General features: G+C 35.0%; 1 protein-coding gene across 1 annotated transcript in view; it reads left to right on the plus strand.

Annotated features, from left to right (window-relative positions):
* The window catches only part of LAMA2 (laminin subunit alpha 2), a 710,698-nt gene that overhangs the window by 406,306 nt on the left and 276,888 nt on the right, over positions 1 to 27,504 (plus strand). The window contains exons 15-17 of the mRNA XM_088840739.1: positions 1,781 to 1,892; positions 8,207 to 8,320; positions 12,868 to 12,995. Of these exons, the coding sequence (XP_088696865.1) occupies positions 1,781 to 1,892; positions 8,207 to 8,320; positions 12,868 to 12,995 (354 nt within the window). The remainder of the gene's footprint in view (positions 1 to 1,780; positions 1,893 to 8,206; positions 8,321 to 12,867; positions 12,996 to 27,504) is intronic.

The raw sequence follows: 27,504 nt of genomic DNA on the forward strand, positions 1-27,504 counted from the left end.
CTTGTTGCCAGAAAACTTATAGCTTAAAGATTGTCACTTTTGAAGATACATTCAATGAGCCTATCAACTTTGTTCTCTGGCTTGATTCCAATATAGATTCTCAAACTGGCAAGGTCTTCAGTAATTGTGAATCACCAATCAATAAAAATCTACCACCACTCTAAAGGAAGCAACTACACATGCGTGTCCTAGCAAGAGTCATTGTATCTTTTTTATAGTTAAATAATGACATATTAGATGTTATGGAGATCTATCAATTATTTTATAAAGCAATAATTATCTATGAATCAAGAGCAGTCATTAAATTTTGTGCTCTTAGAGTTGATTTAAAATTTATTTTAATACATTAAAATGACAAAAATCTAGTTTAGGTCATAGAAATTTTACTTTTTTGTATTTTGATCCTATTTCAACAGTCAATGTATATTAATAAAATACCTAGCATTTTATAACCACATACATGAGTTAGGTACTATGTCAAGAACTTTGTATTCATTCTTTCATTTAATTCTTTAATCAATTCATTATGTATGGACTCTTGTATTATCTCTGATATACAGATGACAATTGAGACCTAGAGATGGTAAGTCATTTCTCCCAGGCTATGGGACTGGTAAATGTCAGAGACAGCATGTGAATCTTGATCTCTCTGGCTCTTGAGCTTGTGTTCTTAACAATTAAGATTTTGAATTTTCTTTAAAAAAAAAAAGTGAAAAGCCAATAAGACATTGATGACATTTATTTAAATTGTGAATGTATATTGGTTGCATATTTTAGAAGAAATACATAAACACAACGTACATATATACCATTTTATGTAATGGCAGTTTCAATTTGGCCAAATCAACTTTTTCTCAAAATAATGAGTGTTACCAAATCTCTCTGCTAAAATCACCAGATCTGTACAGAAGTACCAATAAAATGAAACTCATAAATACAGAAAGCAGTGAATTTAATTTAGGCCTAAAATGATTTAGGAAAATAGATCATTGGAAGGACTGATGCTAAAGCTGAAACTGCAATACTTTGGGCACCTCGTGCGACGAGTTGACTCACTGGAAAAGACTCTGATGCTGGGAAAGGTTGGGGGCGGGAGGAGAAGGGGACTACAGAGAATGAGATGGCTGGATGGCATCACCGACTCTGTGGACATGAGTTTGAGTGAACTCCGGGAGTTGGTGATGGACAGGGAGGCCTGACGTGCTGTGATTCATGGGGTCGCAGAGAGTCGGACACGACTGAGCGACTGAACTGAATAAAACTAAGCATTTGATGAAGTTTCACTTTTACCTATTAATATGCAGATTTATTTCTGAGAAAAGGCAACAAAAATAATTTCCTTCTTTCTTTTCCTTTGCTTCACTATCTGTTTGAATTTAAAAGATTGGACTGAATATTGTATCCCTCTGCTTTTCTAGTTTATTATTAAAAATAAATCAGTCATATGAATATTTCCTGTTTTAAAAATTCCTTCAATTATGATTTTAAACTATCTAAAAAAAAAAAATAGGGAAAGCATATAACCAAAGACCAAGAAATGAGCAAGAATGGTCTTATATCGTTTTAGCATTTGATTGTGGTACTGGTTGTGAGCACTTTTAACTGGGCTGACTTTTTCTAATATGATGAATGAACAGAACTTCAAGTTATATTCATTTGCCTTCTTTCTCATCATAAACATGTGCTTATATTTACATCATTGTTCCTATACTATTCCTCAAGAGATGTAATACCTAGGAGCTTGATTACTTATTTACCACCTCTTTTTCCTTCCACTCAGGCTGAGCTCTGTTGACCTTGAATCTGCAGTCCTCTATCCTACTGACGGAAGCTTTGCAACAGCTGTAGAAGTTTGTCAATGTCCACCAGGGTATACTGGCTCCTCCTGTGAAGTAAGTTTGCAAGAATATAGCTTCAGTGCATTCTAAGTTCTTTCAGCACTAACTATTAAACTATTCTAAAATGAATTTAGGTTTTTCATCAAGAATTGCACAAATGATACTGTCTTATTACTCGAAGAACTTCAGTATCTGCCAAAAGTCATGACCCTCAAATAGAGTGTTACTCATATGATGTCATCTTGAAATCATATTTTTCCTTATGACATAATAGCTAAAAATCTGATGCTTTTGAAAGATTTTGTTTTCTCTTTAATCTGTTGATAAAATGGGATGAATGATGGTGGGATACTATTTCAATATATTTCTCCTTCATTTTCACCTGAGTACTTGAGAGGAATTTAGCGCTATTTCTTTTCTTTTTCACTTTCTCCATTTTTTAATCCTATGTACCACATTCTTTCTCTACTTTATTCCTAAGAATACAACCAATTCACAATCATCTGAAGGACTCAATCTTTAAAATGTCAAGAATATAATATATGGAAGAAATACCTTGATTCGGAAAATTTTCTACAGGTCTTTGATTTGTTTAGCACCTAAAGTTTGAGATATTTATTGTTGTCTCAGTATTCTAGATTAATGTTCCTTACTTAATATTGCAATGTGTCCTTCTAAGGTAATAATTTTTATTTACTTTTATGTATGTTTTAGGTAGTTTGAAAATTGATTTTACTTGAAATCTGCTCAAAAAATATGTGCCATTTCCCTGATAGAGGGCATGGCTTGCGTATAAATAGGAGCTTAAATTCTTTAAAAATGGTGCCTTTAAGGAATCATCTGAGTGTACCAAGATGTTCCACTTCAGCACACTACCCCATTAAGCCTTTTACAGAAATACCCTAGGCCTTGCTTTTCAGTTCTCTTGTACTTTAAAATAATACATGCTTCCAGAGGATACACAGGGCTTAGAGTCATATTCATGTCAGACGTGTTTTCTTTAACTGAGCTTGGATTCACCTATCTAAAAATAAAACTAAACATAATTCGCCATCACATTTTTAAAATTCATACAGAGAATACAAAAATAATAATGGAAATGAATTAGCTCTGTCAACCCAAATTTGATTTTACATATAAAATATATGTTGTAGTTGATGAAACATATTCTTTGATTAAGAACCTAGCAGTTTTTATTTCAAACCAGAAAGCTCTCTTTGAACCTCTAAGTTCTTATTTCAACTGAAATAAACTACTTTTATTATATTCTTGCTTTCACACTTATTCCCACATTGGTGATTCTCAGTACTCTTCATCATCTTCTTTACAAATTTCAAATGCCCATTGAATCTAAAATTGTCTGTATTAGAATTATTTCATTGGCTATGCATTTTGTTTCTTCTTTTCTTTCACCAAAATATTTATTGAGAATCTTTGGTAAATTCTGCCCTAGATGCTGAGGGGATTATCAAGATTACATCACAATCCTTGTTCTTAAGGAGGTAACAGTCTGTTTAGGAAGACAGAACACATACCTATGATAAATTGGATCACAGCCCTATAGAATTAAGGCACCAATAAGTGGTACAGAACATGAGTGCAATAGTCTTTCAAAGATGTGATCAGTTCCAGTGGGGAGAGATGTCACAGAAGATGTCCTGGGGTGGAAAAATCTCGACTTGGAAACTAAATAATGGTAACAATTAGGTAGGAAGAGAGAAGCAAATGGTTGTGGAAGAGTCAGAACAAAGAAACAGAAGGATAAGAAAAGCTTCCTGTGCTTCTCACACAATAATGGATAAATAAAGTTACCTTGGAATCCATAAAAGAAATTAATAGAATCAGAAGACAAGGAACTCTGAAACTCTGGAGTTTCTCTCAGGCTTCTTCATTTCTTCTACTCTCTAATAATCCTTTCTTTTCTTTATTGAAGCTCCCTGTGCCTTAGCTCACTATTATCTATCCATATCTTTTCCTGATTTCATTTGCTTTTTTACTGAGTTTGAAAGGGCAGACATTCTAGTTTTGTTACCACTGATATTCCCAAATCCTTTAAAAGCTGAGTAAACTCCAAACACCATTGTTGTTGTTGCTGTTCAGTCCCTAAGTTATGTCTGTCTCCTTGTGACCCCATGGACCGCAGCACACCAGGCTTCCCCTCACTGTCTCCTGGAGTTTGCTCAGATTCATGTCTATTGAGTCTGTGATGCCATCCAACCATCTCAGGCTCTGTCGCCCCTTTCTCCTCTTGCCCTCAAGTTTTCCCACCATCAGGGTCTTTTCCAGTGAGTTGCCTCTTCATATCAGGTGGCCTAAGTAACATCTTAATTCTAGCTTGCCCAAAACAGATTATATGATTCCATGATAAATCATTCTTTTCTGTTTTATTGAGGGGCCATAAATGTTGATCCAGAATTTTTTAATCATTTCTACTTTTTGTAAATCCCTACACATTTTATTTTTCAAATATTTTCATACTTTCCTAGAATTGTCATAGTTCATTTCATGTAACAAGTGGGACAGATGAGGAAGTGAAAACAAAGTTAAATACTAAAAAAGTGTTTTAATTAAAATCTCAGTTTCCTCTTCTACATGATGGAAACATTACCTACTTCATGGAAGTATTCATACTTTGATTTTAGCTAACAGGTATTGATGGCCATGTATTTTGAGATGATCAAACTCTTGATATGAATGGTAATGTGATGAACAATACACATACAGTCTATGACCTCAAGGACATTACATTTGATGGTAGACTAGACAATATGCGAGGAGATCCAACCAGTCCATTCTAAAGGAGATCAATCCTGGGTGTTCATTGGAAGGACTGATGCTAAAGCTGAAGCTCCAATACTTTGGCCACCTCATGTGACGAGTTGACTCACTGGAAAAGAGTCTGATGCTGGGAGGGATTGGGGGTGGGAGGAGAAGGGGATGACAGAGAATGAGATGGCTGGATGGCATCACCGACTCGATGGACATGAGTTTGAGTGAACTCCGGTAGTTGGTGATGGACAGGGAGGCCTGGCGTGCTGTGATTCATGGGATCACGGAGAGTCGGACACGACTGAGCAAGTGAACTGAACTGAACTGAGACAATATGCCAGAAAGAAAGTTTAAATAAATATTATAAATTCCATGAAGACAACAAGCAGGGGGCCTTGACAGAGGTTCTGAGAACAGGTGTAGGAAGATTAGATGGAAGGTACTACATTATGAGAGGTTGTTGGGAAGACTGTCTAAGGTAGTAGCATCTAAACTGAGCTCTAGGGTCTTCTTAGGCAAAGGGAACCAATGAGGAAGTGAAACACAGGACCTGAAAGAAGGCACGTATGGCTGGAACTTAATAAGCAAGGGAAGCATATCACAAGACATGCCTGGAGGAGCCAAACCACTCAGAGCTTGGCATGAGTGATTAAAAATGTGTAGTATTATTCTAAATGCAATGGAAAGAAAACTTTGCTGATCCTGTTGCCCAGTCATGTCTGACTCTCTGCAACCTCATGAACTAGGCCAACAGGCTCCTCTGTCTATGAAGTTTTCCAGGCAAGAAGCCTGGAGTGGGTTGCCATTTGATATGATACCATGATCTGAGTTAAATTTTTTTGAAAAAGTTATAACTACAGTGTGTAGAACATACTGTATATGGCAGGGATGGCAGGAAGTAAAATGGTTAATATACTATGTTGTAAGAATGTAATGATGATAGAGGTTTGTTAGGATAATGGCAAAGGATGTGAAAAGACATGTGTATTTTAAATAGATTTTGGTAGTAGAACCAGTCAGTCTTACTGATAGACATGCCACAGGAACATTGAAAGTAATAATGATTTTGAGAATGAGTCAGATGTCGAGTTTGAGCAGTTGAACGAGGTGCCGTTTACTTAGCTAAGGAAAACTGAGGGAAGGAACACCTGTGGTGGTGATGATAAAATCAACAATCCATTTTAGAAATATTAGGTTTGAAAGAACTATGAAGTATATTGTCAATGTCCAGTTAGAATATGTAGGTCTTGACCTCAGAATATCTATCTGGTCTAGAGATATGTGTTTGGAAGAAATCATCAACTGGACAGCTTAATAAAATTACCTGGGAGCAAGTGTGGAGGAAAAAAGAGAAAATGACTAAACCTCCAAGAGCTCCTGACCTTGAGAAGTGAGTTGAAGCAGAGGAAACAGCAAAGAGATGGGCAGAAACCTGGGACTGTGATATCATGAAAGCTGTGAGAAGAGGGCTTTTGAGGGAGATAGGAATCAACTAAACCATAGCTTAATGAGAGATCAAATAAAATGTTAATTGTAGAATTGTTCATTTGATTTGGTTCCCTGGAATTCAGTGGCATGGACAAGAGCAGTTTTAACCCAATGATTATGGCATAAGACAGGTTAGGATGGAGTAAACCATGGAAGGGAAGTGAGAAAGAAAAGATGTTTTAGAGCAGTCTTACCTAAAATAAAAAATAGGTAGGTAACTGAAAGTTATGGGATATTAAGAGAGTATTTTTGTCTTTTTTCCTGTTAGCTAATTTTTTACAGAGATACAAGTCATATTTTTGAGCTGATGGTAATAATCTAACAGAAATGAAAGTTATTATTGATGCAGCACTGAGTAGGTATATTGGGAAAACAATTACAAGTGGAGTGATAATCCTTTGAGAGCGTGAGGAATTCTGCGTGCCTCATCCCCATTGTTCCAGAGGGAAATATGATCAATGGAAATATGGGCTTATGCTTGTGTACTTGATAGTAGAAAGATAGGTTCCACTGCCTTCAATATTCTCTGTGAGTAATGAGATGAAATCACTGTCTAAGAGAGAGGTGTAAAGAGTTGGGAAATTTAAAGAGGATGTAGAATAAGTAATATATTTGCAGATATATATGTGTGTGTATATCCATATATGCCTTGTTTTATATATATATACATACCTTATATATATATATATCTGTATATAATATTATTAATATTATTATTACCTTATTAATGACAATTCTATGAATATTTTTCCTCAAAACAATAAGTCAGTTCTCTCCCTGTTATCAACACCCTTAATTTCTACTCCCTTCTGAATATATAGCTTCATCAATTTTTAGAAATATGTATTACTTTGCAAAATCTATTCTATAATGAGTCTAGGGTGACAGTATTTTTAACGAGGAAAAATTACTAGAAAGGATTAGAAAATTGACACCTTCTTTTCTATACTGCCCAAATTAAGAAGTTGCTTTTGTTTTCCTTTAGGATATGAAGTATCAGATCATCCTTTTTTTTTTTTTTTTATGTCTTTGCTATTGATGTTCAAATTTAAGAATCCTCATATCCTGAGGCAAAAGGAACATTTCCAACAATACACAGCACAATTCTATATTCTTTATTACCTCAGTGGTTTCTCTCGTTTCCACTCTCAGCTGGGAGAAAAAGGCCTTTTCATGATATACTGTGTTGTAGTTAACCATCCAGAAATATAGTAAATAACCCACAAAATGCAGTTTTAACTTGAGGGAGATCATAAGCTCCTACAGGGCAGCAGTGTTTGCCCCTTTATTTTGTACCCTGTCCAGTTGATAGTGACCCCCACAGAAGGGATACTTAAACAGGACAGTGAACTGAAAGCCAGCGCTGACACACAGATGCTCTGTGACCCAAATATCCTTTTTCTAATTAGAATTCTATTTTTGTATGAGAAAGTGTTTTACACTTTAAAAAGGAACTAGAGTTCTAGTAGAATAAAACCATAAAATAAAATATCTAAGGAATGTATAGTAAATAAATCATAAACTATTTTGTGTAAATTTGAAAAAGTATAATAGGATGGAGGAAGTCGAGAGTGAGAACTATAAATTATATATGTGTAGAAGTCAGCCATGTAGGTGATCAAATGTAAGAGTGAGTGCTACCTTTTTTCCAGATGATTGCAAAGATTTCTGAAAGTGACAAGAGTTAAGGGAAGTTTGCATGTGAGAAAGGGAAGACATTCCAGAGAATCTACAATCCTTGGACAGGACGTTAAATGCTCTAGTAGGCTAAAGTTCTGAAGAGTCCATTTATGTCGGCTGCTCTTTTTCAATACTTTTTCTTCCGTTTTCTTGTCTGTGCTTTTTACTTTGAGACTGTCATGGTTCAATTCTTTATATCTCTGCTTTATTTTGCTATTTCAGAAGAGTCATCAAGTTAATGCTTCCTCTAATCTCATACCTGCCAATAACACTAAGGTCAGTACGAAGCCCCCATGTCAGGAGGAATAGCTCTGGTAGCCATATTTCCATAATGGCAATGCTTTGACATGCACATTTGCTGGGTTTGCTACCTAAATATATTTATCTGCTAAAATCCCTGAGACTAACTTGAGACCATATTTTCCTTTCAGTCTTGTTGGCCTAGGCACAGACGAGTTAATGGCACTATTTTTGGTGGCATCTGTGAACCCTGTCAGTGCTTTGGTCACGCGGAATCCTGTGATGATACCACCGGAGAATGCCTGGTAAGTGCTTTCTCCATTGGGGTTGCTGATTGACAGGGCTGAAATCAGCTCAATAAGCCCTGCAACTCAATTACTACCTTTGGGACTTGAAACACTTGAGTCAAGAAGGGATTTGATGGCGATCTTTATATTGAACGGAGTTGGAAGCTGAGAAGGTTCTTTCATATGTGGTCTTCCTGACTAACAAGCATTAGGAAGTGTTATACTCACGTTAGTCTAAGGGTTGAATTAAGATCAGATATATCATAATAAAACATAACTAATGACTGGGATACATATCTGCCAGAAATATATGTGGTTTCAATCCCTTATGTAATTCTACCCCAAAATTGACTGAATTTCTGTAACAGAAAATGATTTGTAACCCCATAATATGAAAAGTATAAAATATAACTTCTGTAATAGGCATAATTACACTTTTTTTTCACTTTGAAAATGAGGGCATACTACATTCTTTTTTATTGAAAAATTTCAGCATTTAACTAAATTCAAAACATTGTGTATAGATTAAAAATAATAAATATGTGCAATACATATTCACCAGAGCTGCTTACTCCTTCTACTATTAAGTCAATACTGTAAGCAGAAAAAAAGCCCTACAGAGGGTAAAGCACTTTCCATCCTGCTAAGAAGCTTTTGGATTGGAGATTACGCTGAATAGACCATTCTGATTAACTCAAGGGCATGTTAGTTTTATATTGTCTGACATGACATGAAGCTTGAAACAACACTTCTCATTTCATTAATCTTGCAGAAACACAATTTGAAATGGTGCCAATTTAGGAGGATATAATATTCTCATTTCCCTGTAGAATTTAAGGCAGCCTCTGTTATCTGTATTTCTTAATGTTCTCTCTTTCTCTTGCTCATTCTTCCCCCTCCCCTACCCTTTTTCTTCCATTTGAAAGCTTCTGGGAAAAATCCAAAATGAAAATTCAGGGCTTTTGTTTCAATGTGATTTGACATTTAGTTTTATTGATGCTCTTTCTATTTTCTCTATAGAAGATTTTGTTTAATTGCATTGCAGGATAAAGCATGATAGCCTTAATTTGTAGATCAGAAGATTTTTCAAATGGCATTGTTATGAACAGAAAGACTAAGTGATTTTCATTTTAATTATACAATAAGTCTTTTAAAATGTACCTTGGGAAAAATATTGAGTTACCTTTAAACCCTTTACTAAAGTGCAAGAGGAAATATTCAGCCCAAAACATATATAGATTTGTTTTACTTAAACCTAAAAAGACAAAAATTAATATTTCATGATAACAGACTCATGATGCTTCCAATAGCAATATTTCATGCTTCATTCATTAAGATTAAGTCTAAAATCATGCTGTTAGACCATTTGGTTATAGGATATTTCTAAGAATGAAAGCCCATTGTTTTAGAGTAAGATAGTAGTTTCATCCAGTGGAGAAGGCAATGGCAAACCACTCCAGTACTCTTGCCCAGAAAATCCCATGGATGGAGGAGCCTGGTAGGCTGAAATCCATGGGGTCGCTAAGGGTCGGACATGACTGAGCGACTTCATTTTCACTTTTCACTTTCACACATTGGAGAAGGAAATGGCAACCCACTCCAGTGTTCTTGCCTGGAGAATCCCAGGGATAGGGGAGCCTGGTGGGCTTCCATCTATGGGGTCACACAGAGTCGGACACGACTGAAGTGACTTAGCAGCAGTAGCAGCAGTTTCATCCAGCATAATTTTGGGGGGAAGGAGTGAGGGGAATCAATGATTATCTGAGGCCTTCTACTAATGAACTCTAGTTTATTGACTTTGTTTCATCGACAAGGAGATAGGAGGCTACTTCAAATAAGCAAGGAATCTTAGGGAAGCAACAGAGACCTTAATGATTGACCTTAACGACCTTAATCTGGCATGTTTTCTGAATTTTCCATTGTAGCTGATAAATAGATAATCATGCAAGATATTTTATGGAGACTTCCAAATGCTCTATCTGAAATGATACTGATAACTAAATGCCGCTGTCCCATTTTGAGCATATTAATTCTAACATGATCTGCAAAGATAAAAATATTTAAGTGCTGCACATGAAAAGCAATCTTACAGTTCAGTTGCTCTGCATTTTAGCTTCTTTAAAAAAATTTATTTATGCTTTCCCTCCTAGCATTAAACAGAAAACTTTTGAAACTTTTTCAGATAAGCTACATTTTAGTTAGTTTGGCTTTGAAATCTAATTAGAAATAAATTGAAATATTTTTTTGATATCAGACCAAAATCCAGATTTCTTTTATAGTGTGGACCTATATTGAAAGATCAGCTTGACTTGCATTTCTTCTGAAGTGACCTAAGAAACAGTCAAGTCACATGGGCAGATTGCATACTTGCTCCTTATTGTTCTTGTGATAAGTGATGTGAACAGACATTTAGAGAGCACTTTGGAGCAGGATACTTATAAAAATCACCAGCCCATCAGAGTGAATCTTTCATCTTTTTTTCAGTTTGAGTTTCCATTGTATTGTTGTCTATTACTGTTTCATGGTTTCAATTACAAAAACAGTTGAGTTTTAAGATTAATTTTACTGTTTCCATTCAGTGACATATGACATTAGGAAATGCAAGAAATATGTTATTTTTCTTTCAAATTAGTAAAGCAAAGCAGGGTCTCTGTGTTGTACAAGATTTTCAGTTGAGTTTTAGAAAACCCACTTTCAATGTGGTTAAAACATAATCAGTTTTATGATCTTGTTTTTTAAAGCCCTTATATCTTTGAAGATATAATTTTGATTGTGTCAGTATAACAATATACAAAGAATATTGCAACAAACGTACTATTTTTATTTTTTTTAGTAAGAGCCAACTTTAGTTAAACTTTAAAACTGAAAGGAACTAATATGAAGAGGAAATCAAAGAGGAAAGCCTTTCATCAGATTGATTCATGTCTGGCAACTTCCAACCAGATGTGCTGTTATTTAGACAAGTGTTGATAATAAAGTTAACATCTTTGCTACTTTGATAGAAGGTTGATAAATAAATTTGAGCATTTTAAATACCTTAAGAAAAAAACTATTTTCAAGTATTAACAGATACTAAAGAATCACCTATTCACTTGTAGTTCAAACTGTCATAGGATTTCAGAACTTGAAAGCTTCATATATTATGGGCTTCAGCTCTCACATTTTACAGAATGTAAGCAATTGATTCAGAGTTAAATTATTGGATTTTCATTTCATATCTTCTATTCAGTAATCTGTCTCTCTCCCCAAGGAATTTGACCAACCATTTTCTGAAATGTTATTTATGTGGTTTTAAATTAAATATATTTATTAAATATAATTAAAATAGAACTTTAAATATATTGAAATAAATAATAACTCAGAACTTTCATTAAATCAAACTGGCTATCCCATTGGTCATCAAGGTCAATAAATTTTTACTTTATGCTTAAAATGAATTTATATTTTGGCTGGGTAACTATTTCCTCTACATATTTGGTTATTGATGATAAAATTAAAGGTTTTACACTCCAAACTCTGATAAACTCTTTTGAAATGAGAAAAAATAGAATTCTGTATGCTTGTAAAATTTTAAATATATTTCAGTCACAATAAATCTTGTTGTGTGATATTTAATAGGCATTATATACATTTTATTGTATTATAGGAGTTTGAAGAAATTATGTCTACACAATGCCAAAACATCATATAAACTGATCAAATTGTGCTATTGAAAACTTTATAGACAATTTCATTCATTAATTGATTGTTCACCTTTACCAGTCTTGATGAATTTTGTGAATACTAAGTTGATAAATCTACTTTAATTAATGTGAATAAATCAAGATATAAATTACTTTATTTTGATTTTCTTTATTTTTAAAAAGTACATGGTTCCAGAAAATACTAATTGATGGGAAATGCTGTTTTATTTTAAAAACCAATGTCTGAGGGAAATTGTTATATGCCTTGTCTTTTATTATTTATTAGTATACATTTAAAAATTTCTCAGTCTTCCCATCTTTTAATCATGAGTCAAGCCAGGCCCTCACAACTGTAATACATTAGTGCATTGTCCACATCATCAGAGCATACTGAGGTCCAGATTAATCTCAGATGTAGGAGGGCTATAGTCTCAGAGGATTTGTATGATTAGCCACAGTTCTCATTAAATCAGCAGTTTTAAGTTGAACAATTAATTTTTACCTAAATCAGGTACAATTTCCATTAAACATATGTCATTTAGTCTCTGTAGAGTGTTAATGTATGTTACTACACATACATATTTCTTTAAGAAAAAAATAAAAGCCAAAAAAAGAAAATATGATTTACATAATGAAAAAACTTTATAGTGAATTTCAGTCATCTTTTTGTTAAGTATGCATATGCTGAAAGTAGCATGTAGTTTATAAGCTAGATATTAAATTAACTTTCAATGCTATTTCGCAGCTGTAAAATTGACCATTTTATGTGGGAAATCACTCTTCCTGGCGGGGAACAGACTAGTGATTCTGTAAACCTATTTTTGGTAATGCCTTGATGCTAGAGACTGGAATAATAAACTCTGATGTGCAATTCTTTCCCAGAATTGTAAGGATCACACTGATGGCCCATATTGCAATAAATGTCTTCCTGGTTTCTATGGTGATCCTACTAAAGGAACCTCTGACGACTGTCAGCCCTGTGCCTGTCCACTCAATAGCCCATCCAATAAGTGAGTAACAAACTTACTTCTTTCCAGTGTTGGGATTCTGGTTCTGCAAGTGTGTTTTTGATATAGAATTTACCCTTTCTCTTGTCACACATAAATAAATAATAAAGATGTGCATAAATTTCTCAGGAAGGTAATATGAATTTTTCTAAATATAAAATATGTAAAGTTATGGCTGTTTATTCCATGAAATTTTTAATAATTTTAGCTCTAGTTTTGGGGATTTAGTATCTAAGAGACAGAAATCAAATAGAATTTCTAAACCAACTCTAAAGAACAGGCATATTTTACAAACTTAGACACGTACCCACAGACACACACACACATACACACCCCTTCATACTGTATTAAAAAATACTACTAATAAAATACTGCTTATTTGGGTCCTAGTCACATACTGTTTGTAAATCTTAGGCAAGTCATAAATTCCTCAAAAAGGTAAAACAAGAAATAAATCTAGTTGACCTTTAAGCAACAATTTTATCCCTTAGTTATTGGTTTATCATATATCATATAATATCATATTATATACATATTATCTTATTGAAATAGTTTAATGGTATTACAAATTATAAAATATTGAAATATGGGTGATAGCACTTTAGTTTGCATAAACCACATCATGAAAAGTTTAATGCAAACTTCTTACAATTTTTCTATTCATCCAGATATCTTTGTTTTTTAAAAAGTTTTCTACTTGTTCATCTGAAACAATAACTTTGTGTAGCAGACTTTTTAAAGTATATATTTTGTCTGATCTTCCCTTTACCTTTTAGGGGAACACATTATTTCAGATGCTGTAATTTACTTTCCCCTTAGGGGCAACCATTCCATAAGCAAATATGTAAGCAAGACCCTGAAACCAAAAATTTCTTTTTATTTTAATTAAGCATATTAGTTATAATAATAATCAATACTTTTTATTAGTAAAAATCGTAAGTAGTTTTAAATCAAATTTTTAAAAGTTTTCTTAAAGGTTAGTTTAGTGCTTAATAAAATTCATATTTTTATATGTAATTTTCATCTATTTCTGAATGCTGTAGTAATCCTTGAAGAGCAAAAATTTTTCATGATGATTACATGTTGCATGTTAAGAAGTTACAACTATTTAATGTGAAGGTGTTACCAAGTTGGTCATATTTTGCGGTCTTATCCAAGATGTTCCTAATAAAAATAGTCTTTTATTGCTAGAGTCCATGAATATTAGAAGTTAAAGATTTTGAGATTAGTTCTGTCATTGAATTTAAAAGTTATCTTAGGAACTATTTCCTGCACTTCAGCCCATATGAAATCCTTTTACTCTTCACTGACAACATCCCTCCATCAAAATTTCCATCTTAGTCATTGGAGAAGAAAAGAACTAAGATTTAATGAAAGCAGATTATTACATTCTAGGCACAGGGTCAGGCATTATACTTGGCATTATTTTACACCCACTTATTAAACTGTTTCTGAAGGTTAAATAATGCCAAATGTAATACCTGATCTTATACCTAGAATGTAGTATTCTGCTTTCATTAAGTATTAAGAAAGGAGTTTTCAAGTGGGAAAAGAGCATTATAGTGCCAATTTCTGGAACTGGAATTCCTTGATTTAAATGCTGAATTTCATTCTTTCTAGCTGTATGACTCTGGAAAAGTAACTTACATTCTCTGTCCCTCAATTCTCTTGTCATAATTAGGACCTTCTCAGAGGGTTGTTGTGAGAATTACATAAATTAAAATGCACCAAGCACCTAAAACCATGATTGAATAGGGTGAGCCTAATACTGAGACTGATCATTTATTAAGTAATTTACTCAGTCATAAAATATTAAAGTATCAGAGTTGAAATTTTAAGTTTAAAGTCCATGTGCTTTCCATTCCACTACAGTCTTACATTAAGAGCTTCTTTAAAAAGCACTGCATTTTAAGGGATAGTATTAAGAGACTTAAATGGGAAATGGGGTAATATGTATTAGTGATCAGAATATTTTCAGAATTTAGGGTGTGTGCCTGGATGGTTACCAAACTGAAGATCTTTTGGCAACCAGGGGAAGTCAGAGAAGAGGAAGAAGGCTAAAAGGAAATCTGGAAAATAATGGTCACAACTTTCATGGCTGCAATCTTGATTCCAGCTTGTGCTTCTTCCAGCCCAGCATTTTTCATGATGTACTTGGCATATAAGTTAAATAAACAGGGTGACAGTATACAGCCTTGACATACTCCTTTTCCTATTTGGAACCAGTCTGAGGTTCCATGTCCAGTTCTAACTATTGCTTCCTGACCTGCATACAGATTTCTCAAGAGGCAGGTCAGGTAGTCTGGTATTCCCATCTCTTTCAGGATTCTCCACAGTTTATTGTGATCCACACAGTCAAAGGCTTTGGAATTTTTGTTGAAGTAAAAAGAAGGAACAGTGACAATTCACTGTGTTTAAAAATTTATATTTAGAGGTATTAGGTTTTTAAAATTTACCACAATTTTGAAAATTAACATAATTCAGCTGCACAACTGTCATGAGACAAAATTTTATTTTAATCTGATAACCTGAATTTGTATTCACTAAGTAATGGGATATTTGATGACTTAGAGAAAATCTCCTTTTAAAAATGTTTCTGAAAAGTCATCATTCTTATAATCTGAGTTAGAAACTCTGAGGAATAAATTGACTAGTCACATATTATCCAGCAGATGTGATTTGAATGTTCACAGACTATTTAGGAAAAAAAATTCAACTAAAGGTTGCTGCAACCTTCATCTAGAAGTGTAAGGCTTAGTGATAGTTTTGCCTTGTGATTTATCTATTTCATCCCTGGTCATAAATCTTATAGATCACAAGCATTTTGGCTCCAAATTTCGTAGATAATATTGCAAAATAAATCAAATGTGTAGGGAGATAGAGATAGATTGGTATAATTATTATGATGTATGAATACAGACAAGCATATAGTATTTAAATTATACGTATATATCACTTTATCAACTATTTACAGTGTCCACTGTTTGCTTAGTCATCTCATCTTGGTAATGTATATTCCAGCTATAGATTGTAACTAGGTAGTGAAATTTATTTCTAGAGAAGCAAATAAAATTGTAAACATTTCAAATGTTTATATTCTTTTAATTCTGGCATTACATAACTTATAGATTAATATGATATGAAAGAGACACATGACTGCCCTTGAACACTTAAGGTATGTGTGTTATATAATAAAATTAGAGATATTCTTGGCACAAAGCTGAACAGAGAATAAGCCCTTAATAAGTTCTGTATTCTTATCATTGTGAATACTACTTCTTTGTGTGCATCAGAAGTACTTAACTTTAAATTTATGAAAGAATTGACAACGTTTAGAGTGGACTTTGGGGCTCATCCTAGAGGCCACATTGAATTATAGTTGTTAAGTTCAGTTACTTCAGTCACTCAATCGTGTCCGACTCTTTGTGACACCATGAAACACAGCACGCCAGGCCTCCCTGTCCATCACCAACTCCCGGAGTTTACCCAAACTCATGTCCAGTGAGTCGGTGACGCCATCCAACCATCTCATCCTCTGTCATCCCCTCTTCTCCTGCCCTCAATCTTTCCCAGCATCAGGATCTTTTTGAATGAGTCAGCTCTTCACATCAGTTGGCCAAAGTATTGGACTTTTAGCTTCAACATCAGTCCTTCCAATGAACACCCAGGATTGATATCCTTTAGGATGGACTGGTTGGATCTCCTTGCAGTCCAAGTTATTCTCAAGAGTCCTCTCCAACACCGCAGTTCAAAAGCATCAATTTTTCAGTGCTCAGCTTTCTTCACAGTCCAACTCTCACATCCATGACCACTGGAAAAACCATAGCCTTGACTAGACAGACCTTTGTTGGCAAAGTAATATCTCTGCTTTTTAATATGCTTTCTAGTTTGGTCACAACTTTCATGGCTGCAATCACCATCAGCAGTGATTTTGGAGCCCAAAAATATAAAGTCAGTCACTGTTTCCACTGTTTCCCCGTCTATTTGCCACAAAGTGACACGACCAGATACCATGATATTAATTTTCTGAATTTTGAGCTTTAAGCCAACTTTTTCACTCTCCTCCTTCACTTTCATCAAGAGACTCTTTAGTTCTTCTTCACTTTCTACCATAAGGGTGGTGTCATCTGCATATCTGAGGTTATTGATATTTCTCCCAGCAATCTTGATTCCAGCTTGTGCTTCTTCCAGCCCAGCGTTTTTCATGATGTACTTGGAAATTAACAGGGTGACAATATACAGCCTTGACATACTCCTTTTCCTATTTGGACCCAGTCTGTTGTTCCATGTCCAGTTCTAAGTGTTGCTTCCTGACCTGCATACAGATTTCTCAAGAGGCAGGTCAGGTGGTCTGGTATTCCCATCTCTTTCAGGATTCTCCACAGTTTATTGTGATCCACACAGTCAAAGGCTTTGGCATAGTCAATAAAGCAGAAATAGATGTTTTTCTGGAACTCTTGCTTTTTCAATGATCCAGTGGATGTTGGGAATTTGATCTCTGGTTCCTCTGCTTTTTCTAAATCCAGCTTGAATGCCTGGAAGTTCACTAGGAGAATTTTGAGCATTACTTTACTAGCATGTGAGATGAGTTCAATCATGCAGTAGTTTGTGCATTCTTTGGCATTGCCTTTCTTTGTGATTGGAATGAAAACTGACCTTTTCCAGTACTATGCACACTGCTGAGTTTTCCAAATTTGCTGGCATATTGAGTGCAGCCCTTTCACAGCATCATCTTTGAGGATTTGAAATAGCTCAACTGGAATTCCATCACCTCCACTAGCTTTGTTTGTAGTGATGCTTTCTAAGACCCACTTAACTTCACATTCCAGGATGTTTGACTCTAGGTGAGTGACCACACCATCATGATTATCTGGGTCATGAAAATCTTTTTTGTACAGTTCTTCTGTGTATTCTTGCCACCTCTTCTTAGTATCTTCTGTTTCTGTTCGGTCCATACCATTTCGTTCCTTTATTGAGCCCATCTTTGCATGAAATGTTCCCTTGGTATCTCTAATTTTCTTGAAGAGATCTCTAGTCTTTCCCATTCTATTGTTTTCCTCTATTTGTTTGCATTGATCACTGAGGAAGACTTTCTTATCTCTCCTTGCTATTCTTTGGAACTCTGCATTCAGATGCTTATATCTTTCCTTTTCTCCTTTGCTTTTCGCTTCACTTCTTTTCACAGATATTTGTAAGGCCTCCTCAAACAGCCATTTTGCTCTTTTGCATTCCTTTTTTGGGGGATGGTTTTGCTTCATGTCTCCTGTACAATGTCACAAACCTCTGTCCATAGTTCATTAGGCACTCTATCTACCAGATCTAGTCCCTTTAATCTATTTCTCACTTCCACTGTATAATTAGAAGGGATTTGATTTAGGTCATACCTGAATGGTCTAGTGGTTTTCCCCAATAGTTGTTAAAGTTAGTACTTATTCCAAGATGAAAGGAAAGTTAAGGAAATGTTCAATTCAGCAACATTATTCAGAAATTTTAGAACGTTAAGCATTAAGACAATTTGCCACATATTGTTTTGTGTCCACATACAACATAATCATGTATCTTACTGGTCCCATCTATCAGAAGGAAAAAGTAAACTCCAGAGAAATTAAATGCCTTGATTGTGATCACAGCTTGCTTATGGCAGAACAAATATTAGAACCCATATATTCTGATTCACCTCTCTGTGCTTCTTCCAGTGGGGCTATAGAAATAGAAACAATTATAGAGACATTGAAGAGAGGAAACAAATTTAATAGAACTGAATGTCAAAAAAACTGTGAATGTCTATTGTAAAAAATGACTGCTGGAAAAATAAATGACCCAATCAAAAAATGGGCCAAAGAACTAAACAGACATTTCTCCAAAGACATAAAGATGGCTAACAAACACATGAAAAAATGCTCAACATCCCTCATAATCAGAGAAAAGCAAATCAAACCACAATGAGATACCATTTCACACCAGTCAGAATGGCTACTATCCAAAAGTCTACATGCAATAAATGCTGGAGAGGATGTGGAGAGAAAGGAACCCTCTTACACTGTTGGTGGGAATGAAAACTAGTACAGCCACTATGGAGAACAGTGTGGAGATTCCTCAAAAAACTGGAAATAGAACTGCCATATGATCCAGCAATCGCACTCCTGGGCATACACACCGAGGAAACCAGAATTGAAAGAGACACATGTACTCCATTGTTCATTGCAGCGTTGTTTATAATAGCCAGGACATGGAAGCAACCTAGATGTCCATCTGCAGACGAATGGATAAGAAAGCTTTGGTACATATACACAATGGAGTATTACTCAGCCATTAAAAAGAATGCATTTGAACCAGTTCTAAGGAGGTGGATGAAACTGCTGCTGCTGCTGCTAAGTCACTTCAGTCGTGTCCAACTCTGTGTGACCCCATAGACGGCAGCCCTGGAGCCTATTATACAGAGTGAAGTAAGCCAGAAAGAAAAACACCAATACAATATACTAATGCATATTTATGGAATTTAGAAATATGCAAATGATAACCCTGTATACGAGACAGCAAAAGAGACACAGATGTATAAAACAGTCTTTGGGACTCTGTGGGAGAGGGTGAGGGTGGGATGGTTTGGGAGAATGGCACTGAAACATGTAGATTATCGTATGTGAAACGAATCGCCAGTTCAGGGTCGATGTAGGTTACAGGATGTTCGGGGCTGGTATGCAGGGATGACCCAGAGGGAGGATAAGGGGAGGAGGGAGGTGGGAGGGGGGTTCGGGAGCGGGAACTCTTATACACCCGGGGCGGATTCATGTCAATGTATGGCAAAACCAACCAATATAATATTGTAAAATAATTAGCCTCCAATAAAATTAAAAAAAAAAAAGACTGCTGTTTGGTAATACCTGTGCTAACTCAAACTTAAGAGATTGAAGCAGGATGAAAAGCTGCAGGTTTAATGATTAATACCTAATAAGTAACTAGGGCTTCCTTTTTGGCTCAGACAGTAAAGGATCTGCCTACAATGCAGGAAACCTGGATTCTATCCCTCATTCAGAAAGATCCCCTCAAGAAGGGAATGGCAACCCTCTCCTGTATTCTTGTCTGGAGAATTCCATGGACAGAGGGGCCTGGTGGTGTCCGTAGTGTCACAAAGAGCTGGGCACGACTGAGCGGCTAACACTTCCCACTGAAATGAGTAACTAAATACCTTCAGCATTAAACAAACCAACATATGTTGGCAAAATTTTTAAACTGTTCTTAAATTATAACTATAACTTATTGTAGCACTATGCTAAGTATTTGCTTTCATACTTCATCAGCATGCAGACTTTACTCAGATCATGTTCTGCTTTTGCTGAATGGGAAGCTCATGTTTAGAGAGACACAGAAAATATGCAATTCTAATTACAAAATCCAATTATGGATATTCCATCAGATTTCACACTATTTGAAGACAATTAAAGAAATATGTTTCCTTAATGAGTTTCATGAGAATAAGTAGAACAGAGGTCATTGAACTGAAATAAGAAAAAGCTTATGGACAAGTTTCAAAAATTCATGTAGCCCAAACCAAGTCATGAAGTAAGATGAGTTTTCCCTTCATTTTTATCCTCTTCCTTTCAGTCTTCCACTCCTTCAGCAGTTATGCATGGACAGTCTCACCGTCTTAACCGGTTTTCTCATTCACTGACACATTGCAGCATCTTATCCCATTTTATCTTTCTTCCCCTATACAAGAGTTCCAGGTAACAGTTAAAAGGAGTAGTGCTCCACTATTGTACATGCAAACATAGAACATGTCCTGATTGTCTAACCCTCAATGTTGAAAACTTTATGCTAATGATGAAAATATTCATTATTTCCTGTCACGTCACAGGAACCAAGAGGTTTCTGGGTTGGTTCCCTCTTGCATTGGCTATGACAAAATTCAAGGACACATGTTGATCTGCCACTATGCAATGAACATGTTGTACAATATATACATATACTCATATAAATGCACTTTTATAATATGAATTCTGCACTCTAAATATACCCTTAATTTTTATGTTAATTTTTAGTTTTGTTCTCTTTTATTACATCATTTTATCTTAATGTACATATTTTGATAGTTAGGATTAAATACTTTCTAGAACAAAGTGGATTGTATCTGTGTTTGTACCTTGATGTATGTAAATACACACATATGCTCACATACATTTTCATTTATATGTACATATATACACTTACTTATAAATGGAATATAAAAATCTATATTCAGTCATTTAAAAAGACTGTTTCTTTGTGTAGATCCTTACTGTTTATTCTGGCAATAGCTTCTCTTGCTCCCTATTTGTGAAAAATGCCTGCTATTCTTGATCTCTTTTGTCTTCTGTGGAGTGTCTAGGCCAGGAAGCAGAACAGTGCCTCTGCTGGTGTGGAGCTGGCCAATTAGAGTTAGATGACACATTCGTGGAATCTCTTGAAGTTAGCAAAGATTTTCCAGTTCCCTCTTTCTTTCACAGAACAGTTAGCTTCATGTATTTGCCAAAATCAGTGTCAAGTTGCTGCATTTGCCAATCCAAATTCTATAGACATTTCTTGATGTATATGTTTATTTTTCATTCTAATTTTATGTTTGTGGCTGAATACCATCTTCTCCATAGTTATAACCACAGTTACAGCAGTAAGGGAATGAACCCTGTTTACATTGTTTAAAGGATATTGAAGCACAAATACAAACATATTTTATGAGGAGCTTTCGTTTAGACTCATTGTGTCAAGTAGTTACACCACTAGAAGTTTGTGTGCTAAACTTCAGTCAAAGTTTAAATTTACTTAATTCTGAATTAAGAAGGTGTGAAGGACAGAGAAGCCTGGCATGCTGCAGTCCATGGGGTCACAAAGAGTCGGATGGACACGGCTTTGTCACTAAACAGCAACAAATAGGGAAAAGAGAACATTAAGTTAGAAACAAAGTTTTGGATTCCGTGCTAAATTCTCCTGGAAATCAGCATATGACTTCAGACAAGAAAAATTATGCCCACCCCAACCAGCTCATAGGATTTTGTGAAAATTTGATAGAATTATTCTTAAAAGCTCACTAAAAATGTAAAGAGCTAGTCAAATCTGATATATCATTATTGTTTAATTTTTTCTGAAAAAGCATTGTTTTTTGTCAATGAGTGCATTTTACATTACTTCTGTCATAACTGAGGCAGGAGTATATTTAAGAATTTGAAATCTATTTTATGAATAGTTTTAAAGTGTCAGAAGCCTTGTGGAGCAACTTTGACATGAATTATAGTAAACTAATTTAGGATTAAAAATAATCGATGTGGTTTCCCTTCTTTTTTATTTATTTTAATTTATTTATTATAATAGGAGGCTAATTAATTTACAATATTGTGGTGGTTTTTGACATACATTAACATGAATCAGCCACAGGTGTACATGTGTCCCCAATCCCAAAGCCCCTCCCATCTCACTTCCCAGCCCATCCCTCTGGGTTGTCCCAATGCACCAGCTTTGCGTGCCCTGATTCATGCATCGAACTTGGACTGGTCATCTGTTTCACATATGGTAATATACAAGTTTGAATGCTGTTCTCTCAAATCATCCCACCCTTACCTTCTCCCACAGAGTCCAAAATTCTGTTCTTTATATCTGTGTCTCTTTTGCTGTCTCGTATATAGGGTCGTTGTTACCATCTTTCTAAATTCCATATATATGCCTTAATATACTGTATTGGTGTTTTTCTTTCTGACTTACTTCATTGTGTATAATAGGCTCCAGTTTCATCCACCTCATTAGAAGTGATTCAAATGTGTTATTTTTAATAGCTGAGTAATATTTCATTGTGCGTACGTACCACAACTGTCTTAACCCATTCATCTGCCAGTGGACAGCTAGGTTGCTTTCATGTCCTAGCTATTGTAAACAGTGCTGCAATGAACATTGGGATACACGTGTCTCTTTCATTTCTGGTTTCCTCAGTGTATATGTATGCCCAGCAGTGTGATTGCTGGGTTGTATGGCACTTCTGTTTCCAGTTTTTTAAGGAATCTCTACACTGTTCACCATACTGGCTATACTAGATTTCATTCCCACCAACAGTGTAAGAGGGTTCCATTTTCTCCACACTCTCTCCAGCATTTATTGTTTCTAGGCTTTTTGATAGCAGCCATTCTGACCTGTGTGAGATGGTACCTCACTGTGGTTTTGATTTGCATTTCTCTGATAGTGAGCAATGCTGAGCATCTTTTCATGTGTTTGTTAGCCATCTGTATGTCTTCTTTGGAGAAATGTCTGTTTAGTTCTTTGGCCCTTTGTTTTTTTTTTTTTTTTTTTTTATTCTGTCATTTATTTTTCTGGCATTGAGCTGCAGGAACTGCTTGTATATTTTTGAGATTAGTTCTTTTAATTAAGCCCATTTGTTTATTTTTGCTTTTATTTCCATTACTGTGGGAGGAGGGTCATAGAGGATCATGCTGTAGTTCATGTCAGAGAGTGTACTGCCAATGTTTTAATCTAGGAGTTTTATAGTTTCTGGTCTTATATTTAGATTTTTAATCCATTTTGAATTTATTTTTGTGTATGGATGTTAGTGTTCTAGTTTCATTCTTTTACAGGTGGTTGACCATTTTACCAGCATCACTTGTTAAAGAGATTATCTTTTCTCCATTGTATATTTTTGCCTCCTTTATCAAAGATAAGGTGTCCATGGGTGTGTGGATTTATCTCTGGGCTTTCTATTTTGATCCATTGATCTGTATTTCTGTCTTTGTGCCAGTACCATACTGTCTTGATCACTGTAGCTTTGCAGTATACTCTGAGGTCAGGCAGGTTGATTCCTCTTCCATTTTTCTTTCTCAAGATTGCTTGTCTGTTTGAGGTTTTTTGTATTTCCATACAAATTGTGAAATTATCTGTTCTAGTTCTGTGAAAAATACCGTTGGTAGCTTGATAGGGATTGCATTGAATCTATAGATTGCTTTGGTAGTATACTCATATTCACTATATTGATTCTTCCGATCCATGAACATGGTATATTTCTCCATCAACTTGTGTCATCTTTGATTTCTTTCACCAGTGTTTTATAGTTTTCTATGTATAGGTCTTTTGTTTCTTTAGGTAGATTTATTCCTAAGTATTTTATTCTTTTCATCGCAATGGTGAATGGGATTGTTTCCTTCATTTCTCTTTCTGTTTTCTCATTTTTAGAGTATAAAAATCATGGGATTTCTGTGCATTAATTTTATATCCTGCATCTTTACTATATTCATTGATCAGCTCTAGTAATTTTCTGGTGTTGTCTTTAGGGTTTTCTATGTAGAGGATCATGTCATCTGCAAACAGTGAGAGTTTTACTTCTTCTTTTCCAAATTGGATTTCTTTTATTTCTTTATTTTCTCTGATTGCTGTGACTAAAACTTCCAAAACTATGAGAATAGCTGTAGCGAGAGTGGGCATCCTTGTCTTGTTCCTTTAGGGGAAATGCTTTCAATTTTTTACCATTGAGAATAATGCTTGCTGTGGGCTTATCATATATAGCTTTTATTATGTTGAGGTATGCTCCTTCTATGCCTGCTTTCTGGAGAGTTTTTATCATAATTTTGTCAGAGGTTTTCTCTGCATCTATTGATATAATCATATGGTTTTTCTCTTTCAATTTGTTAATGTGGTGTATCACATTGATTAATTTGCAAATATTGAAGAATCCTTGCATCCCTGGGATAAAGCCCACTTGGTCATGATGTATGATCTTTTTAATATGTTGTTGGATTCTGTTTGCTAGAATTCTGATGAGGTTTTTTGCATCTGTGTTCATCAGTGCTATTGGCCTGTAGTTTTTGTTTTTTGTGGCATCTTTGTCTGGTTTTGGTATTAGGGTGATGGTAGCCTCATAAAAACAGTTTGGAAGTTTACCTTCCTATGCAATTTTCTGGAAGAGTTTAAGTAGGATTGCTGTTAGCTCTTCTCTAAATTTCTCGTAGAATTCACCAGTGAAGTCATCTGGTCCTGGGCTTTTGTTTGTTAGAAGGTTTTTGATTACAGTTTCAATTTCATGCTTGAGATGGGTCTGTTAAGATTTTCTATGTCTTCCTGGTTCCGTTTTGGAAGGTTATATTTTTCTAAGAATTCATCCATTTCTTCCAAGTTGTCCATTTTATTGGCACATCATTGCTGATAGTAGTCTCAAGATCCCTTGTATTTCTGTGTTGATTACAGTTTCGACTTCCATGCTTGTGATGGGTCTGTTAAAATTTTAAGTTCTTCCTGGTTCCATTTTGGAAGACTATACTTTTCTAAGAATTTGTCCATTTCTTCCAAGTTTTCCATTTTATTGGCATATGGTTGCTGATAGTAGTCTCTTATGATCCTTTGTATTTCTGTGTGGTCTGTTGTGATTTCTCCATTTTCATTTCTATTATTGTTGATTTGATTCTTCTCCCTTTATTTTGTGATGAGTCTGGCTAATGGTTTGACTATTTTATTTATCTTCTCAAAGAACCAACTTTTAGTTTTCTTGATTTTTGCTATCGTCTTCTTTGTTTCCTTTTTATTTATTTCTGCTCTAATTTTCATTATTTCTTTCCTTGTACTAACCCTGGATTTCTTTATTTCTTCTTTTTCTAGTTTCTTTAGGTGTAAAGTTAGGTCATTTATTTTATTTTTCTCTTGTTTCTTCAGGTAAGCTTGTATTGGTATGAACCTTCCTCTTAGCACTGCTTTTACTGAATCCCATAGGTTTTGGGTTGTCATGTTTTCATTTTCATTTTTTTCTGTGCATATTTTAATGTACTTTTTTATTTCTTCCATGATTTGTTGGTTATTCAGAAGCATGTTGGTTAACCTCCATCTGTTTGTATTTTTAATAGTTTTTTTTTTCCTGTAGTTGACATCTAATCTTACTGCATTGTGATCAGAAAAAAAAATGCTTGAAATGATTTCATCCTTTTTGAATTTACCAAGGCTAGATTTATGGTCCAGGATGTGATCTTTCCTGGAGAAGGTTCTGTGGGCACTTGAGAAAAAAGGTAAAATTTTTTGTTTTGGGATGAAATGTCCTATAGATATCATTTAGGTCTAACTGGTCCATTGCATCACTTAAAGCTTGTGTACCCTTTTCTAATTTTCTGTTTTGTTGATCTATTCATAGGTACGAGTGGGGTATTAAAGTCTCCCACTATTATTGTGTTATTGTTAATTTCCCCATTCATACTTTTTATCATTTGCTTTACATATTGAGGTGCTCCTATGTTGACTGCATATATATGATTGTTATATATTCTTCTTGGATTGATCCTTTGAGCATTATGTACTGTCCTTTTTTATCTCTTTTCATGGTCTTTATTGCAAAGTCTATTTTATCTGATATAAGTATTGCTACTCCTGCTTTCTTTTGATCTCCATTTGCATGAAATATCTTTTCCAGCCCTTCACTTTCACTCTGTATGTGTCCCTAGGTTTGAGGTGGGTCTCCTGTAGACAGCATATATGGGGGTCTTGTTTTTATATCCATTCAGCCAGTCTTTGTCTTTTGATTGGGGCATTCAACCCATTTACATTTAACGTAATTATTGATAATTATGATCGCATTTCCATATGCTTTATTGTTTTGGTTTCGAGTTTATAAACCTTTTTCTGTGTTTCCTGTCTAGAGAAGATCTGTGTTGAAGAGCTGGTTTGGTGGTGCTGAATTCTCTCAACTTCTGCTTGTCTATAAAGCTTTTGATTTTCTCCTTTATAAATGAATGAGATCTTTGCTGGGTATAGTAATCTAGGTTGTAGGTTTTTCTCTTTCATCAGTTTAGGTATGTCCTGCCATTCCCTTCTGGCCTGAAGAGTTTCTATTGAAAGATCAGCTGTTATCCTTATGGGGATCCCCTTATGTATAATTTGTTGCTTTTCCCTTGGTGCTTTTCATATTTGCTCTTTGTGTTTGATCTTTGTTAGTTTGATTAACATGTGTCTTGGGGTGTTTCCACTTGGGTTTACCCTGTTTGGGACTCTTTGGGTTTCTTGGACTTGGGTGGCTATTCCCTTCCCAATTTTAGGGAAGTATTCAACTATTATCTCCTCAAGTATTTTCTCAGGCCCTTTCTTTTTGTCTTCTTATGGGACTCCTATTATTTGAACGTTGGGGCATTTAACATTGTCCCAGAGGTCTCTCAGGTTGCTTTCATTTCTTTTTTCCCCTCTGCTTCATTTGTTTCTAACATTTTATCTTCCACCTCACTTATCCTTTCTTCTGCCTCAGTTATTCTACTATTTATTCCCTCCAGAGTGCTTTTGATCTCAGTTATTACATTATTCATTATTGATTGACTCTTCTTTATTTCTTCTAGGTCCTTGTTAAACATTTCCTGCATCTTCTCAATCTCTGTCTCTGGTCTATTTATCTGTAACTCCATTTTGTTTTCAAGATTTTGGATCTTGTGTACTATCATTATTTTGAATTCATTTTCAGGAAGACTCCCTGTCTCCTCCTCTTTTGTTTGGTTTACTGGGCATTTATCATGTTCCTTCACCTGCTGACTATTTCTCTGCC

Source organism: Moschus berezovskii, chromosome 10, assembly GCF_049115385.1.
Source record: "Moschus berezovskii isolate FMDL1 chromosome 10, NW_MosBer_1.0, whole genome shotgun sequence".
Classification (NCBI taxonomy): domain Eukaryota; kingdom Metazoa; phylum Chordata; class Mammalia; order Artiodactyla; family Moschidae; genus Moschus; species Moschus berezovskii.